Source organism: Nyctibius grandis, chromosome 30 (assembly GCF_013368605.1).
Source record: "Nyctibius grandis isolate bNycGra1 chromosome 30, bNycGra1.pri, whole genome shotgun sequence".
In the NCBI taxonomy this organism is placed as follows: domain Eukaryota; kingdom Metazoa; phylum Chordata; class Aves; order Nyctibiiformes; family Nyctibiidae; genus Nyctibius; species Nyctibius grandis.
This window is the reverse complement of record NC_090687.1, coordinates 1,658,652-1,676,117: the sequence shown is the minus strand read 5'-3', so window position 1 is coordinate 1,676,117 and position 17,466 is coordinate 1,658,652. Positions and strand designations below refer to the sequence as shown.

Genomic DNA, 17,466 nt, shown 5'->3' with positions numbered 1-17,466 from the left:
CTTGAGCTTGAACAAGAACTATCTTTCACCACCACAGGTGCCAGTTATTTTCTACCTTTGAAATATTTGGGGTCATTATATGCCAGAGAACGCGTCACTTTTTCAGTCAGAGAAGACAACTCCTTCACCAAGCTGCCAGCTCGGGCATGCTGAGCACGTCATCATGGTCTGAGGGCTCCTTCCACGTACCCTGCGGATAGAAAATGCATTTCGCCTACCACCACTAACTCATTTTAAAATTACAGAGCTTTGGAGCCTCCTGTAGTGACCGCTTTCCCTCCCCACAACCATTTTTTAAAGCGATTTTAGCCTGGACCCTGTCACTGCTCCGCCCGCCGAGCCCGGGCGAGGCCGGGTCCCCTCAGCGCCGCCAGGGGGCGCCCCACCGCTTCCCGCCGCCGGCGCCCCAAGATGGCGGCGGGCGGCGCCGCGGCGCTGCTGGCGCTGGGCGCGCTGGGGCTGGCGGCGCTGCTGTGGCGGCGGGCGGCGGCGGCGGGCGGCGCGGGGCGGGTGTGCGTGGCGGTGCTGGGCGACCTGGGCCGCAGCCCGCGGATGCAGTACCACGCGCTGTCGCTGGCCCGGCACGGACGCGGCGTCACGCTGCTGGGCTACCTCCGTGAGTGAGGGCGGGCGGGCGGCTCCTTCCCCCCCATCACGGGCCGGCGCCCGGGCTGGGGCCGGGGCGGTGCGCGCGGGTCGCTCCCCTGACGGGCCTCTCCCCCCTGGCAGAGAGCAGGCCGCACGGCGACGTGCTGCGGAGCGGGAGGATCCGGCTGGTGCCCGTGGCGGAGCTGCGGGGGCTGCGAGGTGGGTGCGGGACGGCGCCGGCTCCCGGCCCCGCCGGGCGCCCTCGGCCCGGGGCGGCAGGGCCGGGCCGGGGCTCCGGAGCGTGGCTGTGGGGGCCCTTGTGTAGGGAGGGGGGCGGCGGGAGCAGAAGTAAAGGGAAAACGAGATTTATGTGCACAAATAAATAACCCGGGGGCACGCAGAGCCTGCAGGGCCTCCCTGCCTGTGCTGAACACTTGCCTCTGGGGTGTCGGAGCACTTTAATGCAGTTACATGCACGGTGAAACGGGGAAATATTTTTAATTTTTCCCTTTTTTTTGTTTTTTTCCCCACCTGTGTTTGTTTCTCCATGTGTACCCTGACTTCTTTCTATACAAAACACAGAACGGGAGTTTGTAGGGACAAAGCCTATAGCATAGTTTTATTCTGTTGTGTGTGAAAGACATTGCAGGAGAGTTAAGGAAGCTCTGTTTTAACTTGAGTACATAATTGACCAAATCTTAGTTCATCTTTGTGAGATGTTTGTCTAAAAACAGGTTTCCATTTTTACAGAGCACCGTTATTTAAACCTTTCTCTGCAGAGATGGCTGGTTCTGTTATGATGTGCACATTTCTGTCCAGAGAGATGTAATATTCTTAACTGGGTTTTCTCTTGTTTTGCAGTTGGTCCGAAGCTTTTCCAGTATGTCGTAAAAGTCGTTGTGCAAACACTACAATTGCTGTACACAATGCTGAAGATAGATCAGCCATCCTATATTCTTCTTCAGGTATGTTTTGTGTTGGGACTAATATTAATAAAAATAAATAGTATTACATTACAGGGCATTTTCAGCAGTCTCAGACATTATTCTAATTATTTGAGAGCTAAAACTGGCCTAATCAATGGTGTAAACCTGTATCAGACTAATTATTTGGCTCTAAACTTTGGTTTTTCTGTTAGTAACTCACATTTGTTCTTCCTGTTAATTGTTGAGCTTTCTAGCTTCATTGGCATGCATAGTAGTAAAGAATAAATCTTAACAGAAATGTTTGTGTGTTTATTGGAGGGGAATTTTGATCCTGATCCAATGGTAAAATTTGAAGTGCTTGCCAGAAACTGGCAGTTCTATAGCTGGTGGATACAGAAATGTCTCTGTTCTTTAACATCCTTTAAAGCAATGTAATTTCAATCGTTTGATTTTCTTTTTCTGGTAGTTGCTTAGTGTTTGTCACTTGATCACAGTCTTATGCTATTTTTATTTGTTTTATTTATTAAACAGAATCCTCCAGGCTTACCCAGTATAGCTGTTGCCTGGGTAGTGTGTCTCTTCTGGAGAAGCAAACTGATAATTGATTGGCACAACTATGGATATACTATAATGAGTCTGAGTCACGGAAGAAATCACCCGCTAGTACAAATTGCAAAATGGTTTGTACAGTAATTTCGTCTCCTCTTTATAAATTAGGTACCTTTGCAGAATTCAGAAGAATGGAAACCAGTGGGGAGAATATAATTAGCGAAGGGCTGTTTCCTTCTGTGTGAAACTGCTTTGTATTTCAGAAGGCACGTTCTGCAGAACGCCTTTGTTAAACACGGAGGGAGGCGATTGATGAAGTAGGCAGGTTGCTTTTATGTGCATATGCAAACTTTGACCTGTTATTGGAATGACTTTATATGTACTGGATTTTTTTGTTCTCTAATGCTGCTTTACATTCCCAGCTCATCTTTAAAGGTCTGTTTCTTGCTGAATCTAATTGGTTACGTGTAGATAAAGGCTTTGAAGGCTTTTGAGTGTGATGGTCTTACAGCACGACTCCCTTATCCTCTATCCCTTCTCATAAACTGATACTGCTTCAGTACAAGGAGTCAATCAATAATTGGTAATTAAATTTCAGTTACTGGGGGCAGTTGGGCTCCTTTTGGTTTTGTTTGGACTTTAATTAACATGGGCACTGGCGGGCAGTTATTGTTTGGCTGACGTGATTGCCTGCGTATGGTTTCTAACTAAGATTTAATTTTTGTCAGGTATGAAAAGCTTTTTGGGCGTTTGTCAGACTATAACTTGTGTGTCACTAATGCAATGAAAGAAGATCTGTGGGTGAATTGCAACATCAAGTAAGTCGCCTGCCTTTAAGAAATTAGTAGGTGTGTATGCAAAGTAAAATGAACGAACATATCCCTGCTGATTCTGGGTTTGGAGGAATCTTACAAAAGCAACTTTCCCGAGCCCATCCGTCACCACTGAAACACAGTAGCTCAGTTTTGTAATGAGCTAGTGGAGTGTGGGCATTGAAGAATCCTCATTACCCTTCATAATTAACACCCCGCTGACTCGAGGGTGGCAGTCTGGGTGTTAACAGAAGTTTGCTATGAAGCTGCCTCTAGAACTGGGATGAGGCAGAAGATGTCACTGCGGTTTTTGGCAATTAGCCTGCCCTGCAAATTTTTCTTTTGCAGTCAGAAGGCTTTAAGATCAAAGTTGCTCAGGAACAGTTATGAAGTAAGTTTAAAAATCAGGCCAGTGATGTCTGCAGTTGTTACAGGGTTGCATTACACCCCTTGAATATGCACACAAGAAAGGGGTCCTTTATTACAGGCTTAACATGTCCACCTTGGTGTATTCCAGCAAACTTCAGGAATACGGAAAGTTGTGAGAGTCAAAAACTTAATTATTTTGCTGTGTTGATTTGCTTAATTACTTTCTGCATTACATTGTTGTAGCCTGTCACTGTACCATGTACGCTTTGTTACATCTGTTTTTTATTTAACTTGTGAATTTATGTCATTACAGGGCAGTAACGCTGTATGACAAGCCAGCTTCTTATTTTAAGGAAACACCATTAGAACTTCAGCATCAGTTGTACATGAAGCTTGCCAAAGACTATGAGCCTTTTAAACCACGGTACGTGTAAGTAAAGGATGCAGTTACAGTCCTTAACTGCACTTAGTTACCAGAAATACTTTAGCATGAGGTCACAAGTTACTGGACATCAGCAGGCAGAGTGGTCTCTATGTGCTCTTAGCAGCAGCTGATGCTGTGCAAGTTAGCTTAATTGTCACTAGGAGAGGCCAGAATGAGTGAAATTATTGAACTGTGATAACAGAATGCTTGGTGTGTGAAATAATAGAAATGTTTTATTTTTAAAAGTGAAGTTGGCGTCAGTACTGAAGGGAACTTTAATAGAATTTCTCTAGGGTGCAACTCGGCAGTTGTCTGGTTCCCACTGAAGCAGATGACAGTGACTGGATGCTTCGTTAATAGCAGCCCTTCCTTTCACTTACTGTGGAGAGCTTTCAAGAGCTTGCTCTAAGTGTTAAACTCTGGCTATGTGCAGGGTGTCTCCTATAGTAGATAGCTTTGACAGGGAGTTACTTTATCAAACTAATGCTTGAAAAAGAAGTGAAAGCCATAGCATGTAGCAGTTTCTTTTAGGAAATGCCCACCAGAGAATTACAGGTTCTGCGTTTAATTGAATAAATGTGCTCTTGGCTTCCATGTTGTGCTGTATGTTTGAGACAGAGCTGAAAAGAGAGGCTATTTTCTCAGCTGGTCTCTCCTATGATAACGTATCTCTGCAGCTCAGAAACAGTGTGTGGAAATTCATGCCAGTTAAGCGTAGCGTTTCCTCCTGTGATTGTTGGCTGCGTTCGTGTGGTCCATACTCAGAAAATTCTGTTTCCATAGTACAGAGTCTGTCAGCTCGAATGCTGAGAGGTCTGCCTTTACAGAAATGGATGAAAAAACTGGACAGGTGAGAAAAACCAGAGGACGGCCAGCTCTTCTCATCAGCAGCACAAGCTGGACAGGTTTGGAAACAAATAGTTTTATTTTTAATATTTAACCACTGTTTAATAAAAGATAAAACGACGGCTATGTATACTTCCTCACACTTGATGCTTGCCATGCTATAGAGGCATGTTACATCATCAGTGGCAAAGTTACTTTTTTCCTTCATTTGGCTGGAAGAATTTAAAGACAAGTTGTGTATGATACACCTCAGTGGTTAAAAAGAATGATTTTTAAAGTTATATTGTAATTATAGAGCAACAGTCTTGAGGCTCAGCTTCAAGAATGATTTCCTACTTCTTTTTTTAACTGTCATTCTAGGCATACTGTCTTGCATGGTGGTGTGAAATGGATTAATAAACTAAAATATTTACTCCTTTATTTCTGATAATGTCTATTACATAATTTTCTCCCTTTTTATTTCTCTGTATGAAAAAGGGAACAGAGAATGGAAACAAATCCATTGCTAGTAACCATGGGCAGAGTTGTCTGTACCTTTGAATTAACAGGGCAAGTTCTACACTTAATTCTGTAGCTTTAGAAACTAGAAAATTTTAACTTGGTAGCTTTGAGGTTGTGCAGTATTTGTGGCTTGTTCATCTGCCATGTTGCCAGTAAGGGGGGCAAATAGGCACTGTATGTGGTTATAGACTTTTATTTATTGAAATAGTTCCAGCAGGTTTTTAATGGGAAAAGCACGGTCCATACTTTAATCCTGTAGGTGAAGGTGAAGAAAATCTTGACTGTTATTTAAAGACAGTAATTATAAATGATAGCAATACAAATGTCACTAATAAAACCTTCTCTTTCAGAGGACGAAGACTTTTCAGTCCTTTTAAAAGCTTTGGAAGGTAGGTATGAAGGAACTCATCTCACCTAGTCAAAGGGGAATGGTGGTATGCTGGACAGTTACGAAGGGTTTTGCTGAAGAACAGTGCTTCCGTATGCAAGTGAAAATGCACGTACATTTGATTAATTAGTGGTTTAAGAGTAGGAGTTGAAATACAGAAGTGTAACATCTGGATTCAATTAGAGTAGTTGTCGGGGAGAATTACATTTCTAACTAGCTTGTAAATGGCAGTTTTATTTTCTAAGCTATTACATACACACTCCACAGGCATCTGATAATAGGGAAGGGAATACCCATAGTCTTATTTTGTAGACTTGGCAGCTGCAGTTTCTAAACTGATATATTGAAACAGCTGATACAGTGACGTAGAATAAATGCTTTATGAATAGTGCATTTTAAAGAGACCGTGGTTAATTTCTATAGAGGTTTGTCAGTTTTAACATTGCTTAAGTTACTATTTTCCTAGGTATATGCTTGTAAAGAAATTACTTGAAGTAGGAAGCTGAACGATTAATACACTGTGACCATTCTTAAACCAGGCATCCATATATTTTTCAACTCTAAACAGTTTTTTACCTTCTCCAGATTATGAGCGGTATATCCACGAAGGAGTCGAGCTTCCGCCTCTAGTATGTGTGATAACAGGTAATAGTTAATTAAATAAAATAAAAAATAATAAAAGTAATAAAAAATAAAAGTAATAAAACATTGCAGTTCTTTCAGTGCTAATACAGAAGACTTCATTTTCACTTTTGTTCTGTGCTGACTCTTCTGTTGATGGTGAAGAGAGAGGAGGGACTGTTGTCTTTCTGTCTGGTTATAAGAGTAGTGAGTTGTACTTGGACTGTCACAGCCATGTAATCATGGCACATCTCCACAGAGGAGAAGCTCTCAGCCTGCCTGCCTAGTACAGCTGTGCATTACTCCGCGTTCAAAAGAATTTAAGCTCAACGTTGAGACGCTGCAGCAAAAGAAACTTAAAATGTGATGTTTGGAGCGTTAAGCAGAAAGGTTTTTATTTCACAGAATCATAGAATCACAGAATCAATGAGGGTGGAAGAGCCCTCTGGGATCATCGAGTCCAACCGTTGCCCTGACACCACCCTGTCAACTAGACCAGGGCACTAAGTGCCATGTCCAGGCTTTTCTTAAACCCCTCCAGAGATGGTGACTCCACCACCTCCCTGGGCAGTCCCTTCCAATGGCTAATGACCCTTGCTGAGAAGAAATGCTTCCTAATGTCCAGCCTGAACCTCCCCTGGCCAAGCTTGAGGCTGTGTCCTCTTGTCCTATCGCTGGTTGCCTGGGAGAAGAGGCCGACTCCCACGTCACTACAACCTCCCTTCAGGTAGTTGTAGACTGCACTAAGGTCACCTCTGAGCCTCCTCTTCTCCAGGCTAAACACCCCCAGCTCCCTCAGCCGTTCTTCGTAGGTCAGACCCTCCAGACCCTTCACCAGTTTAGTTGCCCTCCTCTGGATTTAGTGCTGGGAAAGAGGACCTACTTATCAAACAAGGTTTTGCCAAAAAGTGGTGTAGACAGAATGAATGCTGATTGGTTAACTTTCTCATTAAGAGCAAACTAAAACTTATGTGATTTTTGAAGGGCCAGTTGTGCTGATGAAATTTGTCATAGTTACTTGGTTATGTTATGGCTGTAGACAAAATGCAGGTCGAGACTGGGGGATATTGATGGCAGGCTCTTCTGAATATTGAGTAAACAAGAAGTCGAGGTTTGCGTTGCTTTCAAGGGGCCTTAGTCTTTTACATGTGTTTTGGGGATTGTGTGTGGTATCCTTTTGATGTACCTGATACAACAGGAGTTTGTCAGCTGTACAGTAAGATGCACAGACCACACTATTTTCAGTCATTTTGATTAAAAGATACTACTATATATATTTTTTCCTGTTTTAAACAGGTAAAGGACCCCTAAAAGACTACTACAACGGCCTGATAAATGAACTGCACTTTAAACACATCCAGATCTGTACACCCTGGCTTGAAGCTGAGGATTACCCTCTTTTGCTTGGTAAATAGTAGATAATGAAAGAGGCTTGAGAATGTGTGAAGAACAATTTAGCAGATTTGCAGGGAGCTGATACAGATTTTGCACGGAAGCTGGTAGAATATGGTAAACAAAGTTGCTGGTTAGTGATGGTGGACACGTATATGATTGGTGGTTTTGAGTCAGGCCAGCAAAATTGCTAAATTTCCCTAACTACAGTTTTTCACTGTTATCCCGAGAAGTAGGTTGCTGTTTTAGCCTGTTCTTTGTACTCTTCATTTCTTCTTACTATGCTGAAATACAGTGTGCCTGTGCATGTGCCAGCTTACTTTCAGGGTCACTTCAGTAAATGAAATCATAAAGTTTTTGGCTGAGCAACCAAAAGTAGCTGAAATCCTAAATTAATGTGTCCTTGGAATAGTATTCCCTCAGCATGTTCATTGTATTAGCATAAAGTGTGAGTAAGCTTAATAAAGTAGTTAAATATATATTCACCTTATCTGCATTCTGCAGGGTTAGAGCCTGCCAATTTATGTGCCTGTAAAACACTGTTTATTTGGTACTTTTTAACTAGTGAATATAATGTCTATAAAATCGTGCTGTAACTTCTCTATTTTGAAATCACTTGAGCTGGAGGAGGTCACTAGTGAGCCACGTAGCATATCCTGGCTGGATTGTGATGGAGTTTTCCTCTGCACTTACCCATTCTTAGCAGATTAAGAGGCAGAAAGGCTGTTTTAAGATGTGTCAAATTTTAAAATTCCCTTAAATTTAATATGCACTCGCCTGATGATGCTTCTAAAGCCTGACTAATTTTAGTAACAAAATATATTGCACTTTTTTTTTTTCCCTGAGTGCTTGAAATTGAGTCAGTCTGGATGGTGTTGAAGGTAGCTTATGTTTAGCTTGCATCACCCGAAGAAGTACATAAACAGAAAGGTTTACAGTAAGACTAAAAGAGCTGCTTTCAAACAATTCAGCCTTTTGTCTGTTTTGTTTGCTTTTCAGGCTCAGCAGACCTGGGGGTGTGTCTCCATAAATCATCTAGTGGTCTGGATTTACCCATGAAGGTGGTTGATATGTTTGGCTGTTGTTTACCTGTGTGTGCAATATATTTTGAATGGTAAGAGCTTGCTTATTCTGATACAGCAGTTTTAAGTGGGTCATATAAAACAGTATTCTTACAAAGCAAGAGTTTAACAGCTTCTGCATGCATCAAATGAGATTCCAGTATTATGCCATAATAACTTCTTTTTTAATTCAATAACATAAGTTAGAAATCAAGGTGGTTTTATTTTAAGCTAAAAAAAATTAACACTAGTTACTACAAAGTTGGGAGCGTTTAATGCAACCAATTGCCTTAAAAACCTACCCTGTAATCCTTTGTTTCCATAAACAATGTAGGAAAAAAGCTTCCTTCTGCATAGACATGTCTGTGTTCTGTGAAGGGGTGAGTGTAGGCATAGTCAGCCTTAGAATTTACAGTCCGTTGGGGAAACAGTAGCTTTTATAAATAAAGCTACATTCTTTGTGAAGGTCTCATGAACTGGATCATGGACAAATTGCCCTTGTGGGTAAATTTTCAAGTAGATTATTGCCCTGATTTGTAACACGTGTCCAGATGAGTGGCACAGAGAGTGAGGCCCCTTTTGTGCTGCAATGGTACATTTAGATAGTCTGGCATAGAAGGGAGAAACAATCTTTAAATTTAAACCTTTAAAACTGCCACCTTCATTCCATTTTGTCAGGTATGAAGCTCATCTCTAGACATCCAGGATCATAATGTTACAGATACCCTAATGTGGTCTCTTCGGATGTCACTGGGCAACTTTTGAAATGTGTGTGTCCCACTGGCTGCTTTTTGTCTCACGTTTTCTTCTATGACTTTTGTTCACAGTTTACATGAACTTGTGAAACACAATGAAAATGGTCTGATATTCAGGGACTCGAATGAACTTGCAGAACAACTAAAGGTAAAGGCTTGACTGATTTTTCTTTCCCAGTAGCTGTAACCTCAAAGGTGCTACCATGTGAGCCACCTTTTCATATCTATCAGCTGTATTTTGCATTCTCAGAAGATATTGCTTTGCCTGGTGGATGTTATTGGCCTCACTTCTATTTGAATATGAATCTGAAGCTGGCGAGAACATTTTAAATATTGTCATTGTACACTGTTTATAGGGCCAGACCAAAGAGCGCTCTCTTACTGCAGCATTGAAGTTGAGGTTAACATTGGGGAGGATAGAATGAGCTGAAAATGTACTATGATGGTATTTTTCTATGTTTTTCCTTTTTTAACTTACAGATGCTTTTCTTGGGATTTCCTACCCTGGAAGGCAAACTTCACAACTTCAGAAAAAACCTCCGTGCATCCAGGCAGCTGCGCTGGGATGAGAGTTGGGACCAGACTGTTCTGCCTTTGCTTGGGCAGAGTGAATGATGTTTTGTGGGGGAGGAGGGTGTCAAAAGAGCTAATCCAGTCCTGGAGCTGCATAGATTTAATAAATAGTGAATAAACACTTTATATTTTCTATAGTTGCAGTTTTTAACTACCTCACCTTGAGACAAGTGTTTGGACACACCTTTTCCTTTACAATTTGAGCTTCTCGTGTGAGCGAGAGTAGTGCTGAAGGTGCAGTCGAGGCTGTTTGTTGTGTGCCAACGGTGTCAGCCTTGAGGGAAGACAAGGTTTCCTGCGCTGAAGAGCCTGAGCCTTGCTGCCTGGACTGCCTTTCCTTCCTCACCGCTTGGGATGAAGCTTCAGAAAGCGGGAGGGAGGGTTAGTTACTCTGGGAACTCATACGTGCAAAATCTGTTACCTGTGCTGCTTAAAGGTCCCGTTTTAGTGGACATACTTAAATACATATATAAACTATTACCAGTTATACCTGTTGTACAATATGCACTTTAGCAGGTGAATTGGATATTTTTTTTCTTGCAAATGAGAGATGCCTTTTATTTGAATTGTTTTATTTGAACTGAGGATACAGTGGGGTTTTATTTTTTCAACTAATCAATATTCTTGGCTAGTCTTCCTTAGACAAGCACTGACTATCCTCTTGTAAGATTTTATTGAGGCAGAACCATGTAGTTTCAAAGTTGTTTTCCTTTTTACAGTGTGTGCAAGAATATGAAAGGACAGCTACTGGTATGTGACAGCTTTATTGAACACTTAAAGGAAAACACGCCTTTCAGTGAGCAGTGTCCTTGTACACTGAAGGGAATGTGCCTGTTGCCTTGAGAAAGAACATGAAATTTATCCCAATTTTAACACATGAAAAGGGAAAAAATAAAACCAAGCCAGGTTATTAAAGTATGTATAACTTAATAAAAGGGCACTTCGCTTTCTGACTGCTCACTCAGGTTTGCCCTTCATCTTTTTTTTTTATTGTTAATATCAGTATTTGTATGCAGACCTAATGCTTACAAGAAGCTTTTTTTCACCACCTTTTAGATTCTTTATAAAATAGCTATGTCATTAAAGGAATAAATGTGCTTGGTTTTATCATGGGGTTATGGCTTGCATTGACACTCAGAGCTCCTAGTTCAGTGGTAGGTTCTGCACCAGCATTTTTAAACCTGCTTAATGAGTAATCCTTAATATCTGCTTTTGTCAGGCTTGACAGCCATCTGCTAATCTTGCCTTTCCTGTTCTGCACCGTGGTTACAGTAAACACTCTTTTGAAAAAAGAGCATTGACAATGATTTGGTTCCACTGGTGGGAAGGTGGAAAGAGTCCAAGCTGCTTACTGCAGGGCTTTGGCAATTTCACTAGTTTATTGGCTGAAAAATGATCCATAAAGATTTATTTGCTGATTTTTTTTTAATTATTTTTTTCTGGTTTTAAGCAAAATTCTGTCCAGTAGTATGGCCATTCCCCTTTAGCCATTGATGTGCACATGGAGGTAAATTAGGCACTTTTCTCATTAAACAGTAATGCCGAAAGCTTTAGAGAGGTTTCATCTTCCTATAATAATTTTTTTACATCCAAAAATTCTCAACCAAAGCGTTGCGGGGTTCCTTCTGTAGATCCAACTTAATATGAGCAGTCATGGCCTCCTCCAACTGGCAGAGTAAGAGGATTCTTCACGTTTCAAGTTATTTACCATCTGTTACTACAGAAGGAGGAGGCGAAAATATTTGTTCATTTTCTTTGAAGTAGCTTTTAAAACAAGGTACAGAAAAGGAAGTCAGAAGAGGAGAAAGAGCAAGACGTTTGATTTTCTGCTTCAGGACCAATACTGTCCAACAGGAAACTGATTAATGGATTATGGAGTTTCAAAGAAGGTGAGCTAAATTCTTCCTGCTTGAGTATATGTAGAGAACTGCTACACAGTATGATTCTTGTTGTATTTTCTGGCCAGTCTCAGAGGATGGCTTCCCAAGAGCTAGTCGTGAAGGTGACAGTCCTTGTGTGAGAGAAACGTGAATCAAATTCTGATTTTTGGCATCACTGCAGAATAAAGATGCACCTGACGTAGAGCAGAGCCTATAACCTCCTCTTACACTATCTACTATATTCACTGTAGGCATTACTCATGATTAATTTTTAAGATGACCCATACAGCAAGTATATACTGACAAGTCTAAAAAAAAGAGCAGACAATAACAGCTGGTTTTAATATTAAAAAATATTTATTACTATGAAACATGGTTTGCTCCCTTGTCAGTGTGCGATACTCAGCTTGTGATCCTGCAGATGTGCCTCCATTATTTACAAATCAAAACACAGTTAAAAAAAAATACAGTTCAATTCTGCTGTCTTTACAATCAAAGTGCAGGACAATTAGGGCTGCTTTTTTCCTGTTGCTTGAGGTTCACAGATGCTTTTCAGGGGTAGCTGCTCACTTGCATGCTGACAATTACAGGAAGAAACCTAACCCACTTTGACAACAGTCTGTGCACACAGCTGTATCCTCAGTGCCTCTCACGTACGTTTCTAGAATTGCAGATAATCTTGTTGCAAGGATGAGAGAGCTCCTGTTGCTCTGAAAATTCTTATTGTGTCATATTTGCCAAGTCTATATAAAGAGCTGTAGAATAGTTACGTTTGGCTGCACATCATAGAGAAAAATACCGTTGCTGTGGGCTGGAATAATCTGCCATCCGATCCCAACTTTATCTGTAAAGAGAAACACTGGGAATCACATTTCTGCTTAATAAAATGAAGAGCCAGAGTTACCTGTCAAGCTCTGTAAGAAGAGATCTTTAGCACGCTGTTAAAGCAAGCTACAGGCGAATGCTTCTGAGTATGGAATTTTTAAAATTAACAGGTGTGCTCGTGCTGTGCACTCAGCAGATGGTTTTCCTCCTTTAAACTTAACCCTTTTTTAGTTTCCTGTTGCCACCACACTTGAAATCCATTTGTTAAGGTGCCAACTTGAGATGAGGGTTGTGATAGGACGTAGCAAAAAGCCAAGTTCCCATCTCCTGATCAAATCCATGTGGAAAAGTTGCTGCTCTTAAGCAGACTGCTCTTAAATCCAGCTCTAGGATAAGAATCTCACTATTGGACAATACCCGTCACCAAAACATGCTCTTGTTTATCTCTGCTACAGATTAAATAATGGGGAAAGAGGCCAAAACTATTCATACACTTGATGAAAAAAGGCACCTACCAAGTTCAGCCTGGAACAGGTGATACGTGTCTGGATTACGAATTGTGAGAGCAATGTAGACCTCAGGAGGTTTTCCATCTGCTCTGAGAGCGGAGAGTTTTTGTAGCATACCAACAAGGGCTGAAGTTATCTCTGGGTCATACACCACATCTGAACAAAAAGGAAAACATTCAATATTTATTGAGAATTGAGCAAGAAGCAGAATGAAAACTACAAAACAAAAATATAAAATATTCACTTTGCAGGAGAATATGATTTTTGTATTCAGGGGTTAAAAATTCCCAAGAAGAGATCTTAGAAAAAGCCTCTATTTTACATGTGATGTCCTGTCACCCTCATCTCTAATATCAGTCCAAAATCACTAAAAAAATCAGTGCTCCTTTTTGTAAATGGATTGCCAGATACTGTGTTTAAGCCCCTCTTAAGGGAGACAAAGTGGAGCGTTGTTACTCTCTGTTATGACTGTTCTTAGCAGAACAAAGCTGCATCATTAAAACTCTGTATTTCAGAGGCTGATTGCAAAAGACTTGATGTGAACTGCAGCGGTTTTCATCTCGAATAATTGCCTTGAGAGCAGAAACAGTGATGCAAGGCAAGACTGATCCCTAGGGCGTACAAAATGTCAGCCTTGCTAATTAGCAGCGTGATTCTGAAACGTGCCGGTCTTGTGTTCAGGACTGATACTCGAGGCAGTTGTTTACTACACAGAAATGTCAAGGCATGTGCATGTACTAGTGACAGATGTACCCGTTACTCGTGATGCAACATAGTGTATGTCCTGCAGGAACTAGTCACAGCAAATAGCAGATGTATATAAAAATCACCTTCAGTTTTGAATTGTCTTTCCTTGAGTCCAGCTTGGGCTGGTTTGTGCGTTTTCTGAACCTAATGCACAGCTGGCATTAGGTAACATACAATGATTTAATTTTATAGAACTTGCACATTTAATGCATCACGTGATACCTTTGATGACAAAGGCAGCAGATTTTGTCATTTTTTCACCTGAATTCTTACTTTTTGCTCTGCAAAGCCCCGAATGAGGGATTAAAATCCTGTAGCTACAGCTAAGAAATGTTACTATTGCTAGATTTTCCATTATTAGATTTTTTATAAACTCCCTCTAAATTTATACATAGGCAAGTTCCAAAAAATGTTCCAAAAATACCAAGATTGCCCATTATTATTGACGAGGCTCATAAGAGTGATAGATTTATCATCTGTTTCTGGATTAAAAAAAAATGCAGAAGGGAAAAATAATTTGTATTTTGGTGGTGTGTACACAACTGCTGAATCCCCGAAACAGACAGAATGGTGAAAAGAACTGGGAGATCTGTCATACGCTTCCAGATACGGTCACTGAAGTAGGGTTGAGTGGGTCCTGCACACAAATACCTTTGTGTTTATCTCTCAAACCTGCTTGTTCCTGCACCATAGCACACAGGGAGGCGATACCAGAGGTGTAAAGTACCTGCTGCAATGATGACGTCAGGTTGAAGATCCAACAGTTGTTTTTCTCTCACTGAGCCCCAGTCAAGTTCTGCAACAATTAGTTTTGGTTTTTGGTCATTTGTTGCCTCTGCCTCCGGGCCTCGGGCCTCCGTTTGGGTATGATGAGTAGTTTCAGGCTCCAAGACGAAGCCGTTCAAACGGATGTTTTCTGTCAGCTGTTTGAGAACACCGCGGTGGCAGTCACTAAAGATGTATCTCTTGGGAGTGCAGGTTTTACAGATTGCAATTCCAGTGAAGCCGATCCCGCTTCCTAGTTCCAGGACTGTCCTGAGGGGTAATGGAGTAAACGAAGGACTTATTAGGACTAAATTGAGTTAGGAAATCAAAACATTCCAAGTGTATCTAAAGGTAAAATCAGTTACAGATTATTTCAATGATTGTTGAGTAAACTATCTACAATCTAATCTTTGTCTCAAATAACTGTAAGAGCTGGTAAACACTGAAGATGAATTGTAAGCATAAAAATGAATTAGTTGAAATACTGCTTTTGTGTATGGTACAAAGCATTTCCACTGCGGGGATGAGATACGTTCCCACCTCTTTTTCAGACTTCTGCAGCGTGGTTGTCTCCATCTAAATGGGTTGTCCGATTCTTTTCATAGTCAGTGGAGAGAAACAGACACCTCAGTAGCATAGATCCTTTCTGTGTGAGGTCGATATTTTAAATTAACTCAGCTGAATCTTTCCTCAAAAGTGCTTGTTCCTCTGGACTGCTGATAGAGTTGAGATGATGAGATCAGATGCGCACACCTGCACATCGATCACCTAAAGTTAGGTGAGATGAATCCTATCGTGGAGTGAAGGGCACTCGTTAAAGTTACTGGCCAGAAAGGAATTCAACAGCCTGCTTTACAGAGCAGGTGAGACCACAAGGTGTAATGGTTTTGATCTTACAACCTGTCTTAAAAGTCCTCTCCTGGATTAAAGTTTGACTGTTGCAGAACAGACAAGAGCAGCAGTTATCCAGTAGCAAAAGGGTGTAGTCATTCCAGTTATTTTGGGGGTAAATATTGTGTATTATTAAATGACAGCTGTGTAGCTCACTCACAATATGAATGAAAATATCTTCCCCCATCATTCAGTCCGTGCCACTGTCGGTACCTGCTACTAAAAACCGCAGAGTTCTCTATTGCCCATTCGGCGAGGTGGAGAGCAGCATCCCATGTGACGAGCCCCGTGGTTCCTCCAGAGATAACTGCCACGCTCTCGGAGAGGGTAACACATTCTCCCGTGGGCTGGAGGACGCAGAAGAAGAGCGAGATGGATCAGCACAGACAACGGGTTTTACAGTTTACAATCAATATCAGCGCCTGGAAAAAGGTAGGAAGCACTGCGGGTTTCTGGGGGGTTATTTTTAAAGCCAATTATTGCTTAGTTCAGATGCTTAAAAGTGATTTATAACAATCCAGCATTAATTCTTACCAGTAAGTAGTTTTTGTAACAGTGAGTAGATTCTTCTTCATTTAAAATATCTGCCAGTGTATCGTACAGTTCATCCAGGGGTTCAGCTGCTGTGGATTCGTGCTGTGCAAAAGGCAACAGGGCAGCGTTGGGTATCAAATTGTTTGTCATGAAACAGAAAACGTACACGCATTTTAATACATCATTGTATTAATTAAGAAGTCCCATGTTAATACATCATTGGCCATAATATTTACACTGAATGCTATTTTTTGTTAATATAAATAATTCAGCTTGTCCCATAATGTAAAACTGGCATATTTTCAAGAAAAAAAAAGTTACAAGCAACATGAACAGTAAGCACTACCTTTTTGATGAGTTCAGTTAGAAAGTGTCTTCTATACCTGGTGGAAGGGGGATATCTTACACACAGAGGGTGGAGAATGGTCTGAAACAGGAACAGCACTTGAAACCAGTTACCAAGAGAAGGTTTTATGAGAGGCAGTAAGGGGGCAGAGAAAGACACGGGAGCCATTAATTAGCTCTTTGTGTCATGCAATGCATTGTGATTCAGTTTGTAGCTAAAAGCAGCGATGCTGAGGCAGAAAATGAACTTGGGTGGTTTCTGATCAGTTCGTTAGTTTACAGATCTGCAGCAGCACATGCGCTTTTCACTTTTCAGAAAATAAAACAGCAAAACTGACTGGAAAGGGAGTCCAGTTTGCCCTCCTCCTCCTTTTGATTTTCCCTCCTTTCTGGTTAGCTGCTTATTTGCGATTTCCTGTCCACACGCAAAGTTCAAGCACCACAAGGGTTGATGCATTCCCACGGTGACTCGGATCACCTCCTTCTTGACCCTTAGAGCACCGAGACACAGGACCAGCTGGGCTGGCTTGCTCGTGGCGTTAATGACGTGTGCTCAGGCACATGGGTCTTAATTTTGATGCTAAATAACAGGAAGAGAAGGAAATTTGAAGGCCCAAAGGAAAACTGTGACACAAAGTCACTTACCTTTGTAATTGTGAGCAAAAACCACTCCAGGACAGCGATTGCTTTGGTCACACGAGGTGGCATCGCGCCTTCGCGGCTGCCCGGGGTACCGCCGTGACGCCAGGCTATCCCACCTTACCTTGTGCAGAATATCCACGAGCAGGGAGGAATCCGGTGCAGTCCGTAGGTTTTGTTCAAGTTCCTAAAACAGAACAAATAAAGCTGCGGCTTCCGCCTCCCCTCGGCCGCCGCCACCCGAGGGCGGCCGCCCGCTCCCCGCCGTACCGGCCACGGGAAGGAGCGGAGCTGCCGGGCCGCCAGGAAGCGGCGCTGGAAGCGAAGGCCCAGCTCCGGCTGGGCCATGGCCCGCAGCAGGCCGCGCCGGATCCCCGGCCTCGCCTGATCGCCGCCCCGGGGCGGGGCCGCAGAGGAGGAGCCCCCAAGGACGAGGCACCCTCCTTCCCGGGCCGGGACTCGAACCCGCGCTCCTGCGGTTACCGGGCTGGTGCTATCCAGGCTAGCGGCCCCCAGCGCCCACCCC

At 42.3% G+C, this 17,466-nt stretch overlaps 2 protein-coding genes across 4 annotated transcripts; one reads left to right on the top strand and one right to left on the bottom strand.

Moving 5' to 3' along the window:
* The first annotated feature begins 411 nt into the window (after positions 1–411).
* Positions 412–9,938, top strand: ALG1 (ALG1 chitobiosyldiphosphodolichol beta-mannosyltransferase). Its single transcript, XM_068420197.1, has 13 exons — positions 412–616; positions 730–807; positions 1,450–1,553; positions 2,046–2,194; positions 2,792–2,881; positions 3,558–3,668; positions 4,452–4,573; positions 5,366–5,404; positions 5,989–6,048; positions 7,321–7,431; positions 8,416–8,530; positions 9,305–9,380; positions 9,713–9,938. Exons 1-13 carry the CDS (start codon positions 412–414, stop codon positions 9,845–9,847), a joined length of 1,395 nt encoding a protein of 464 aa, XP_068276298.1. The 3' UTR covers positions 9,848–9,938.
* Positions 9,939–12,020: 2,082 nt separating this feature from the next.
* EEF2KMT (eukaryotic elongation factor 2 lysine methyltransferase) lies at positions 12,021–17,449 on the bottom strand. Of its 3 annotated transcripts, XM_068420136.1 has the most exons (8): positions 17,211–17,449; positions 17,065–17,127; positions 16,303–16,383; positions 15,957–16,058; positions 15,636–15,769; positions 14,494–14,801; positions 13,026–13,175; positions 12,021–12,529 (listed from the first exon to the last, which is right to left on the bottom strand). In XM_068420136.1, exons 1-8 carry the CDS (start codon positions 17,286–17,288, stop codon positions 12,429–12,431), a joined length of 1,017 nt encoding a protein of 338 aa, XP_068276237.1. In that variant the 5' UTR covers positions 17,289–17,449; the 3' UTR covers positions 12,021–12,428. The 3 variants fall into 3 exon arrangements, with proteins under 3 accessions (XP_068276237.1, XP_068276238.1, XP_068276239.1); XM_068420137.1 differs by having other exon boundaries at positions 16,947–17,303; XM_068420138.1 differs by lacking the exon at positions 16,303–16,383 and having other exon boundaries at positions 16,947–17,303.
* Positions 17,450–17,466: the final 17 nt, after the last annotated feature.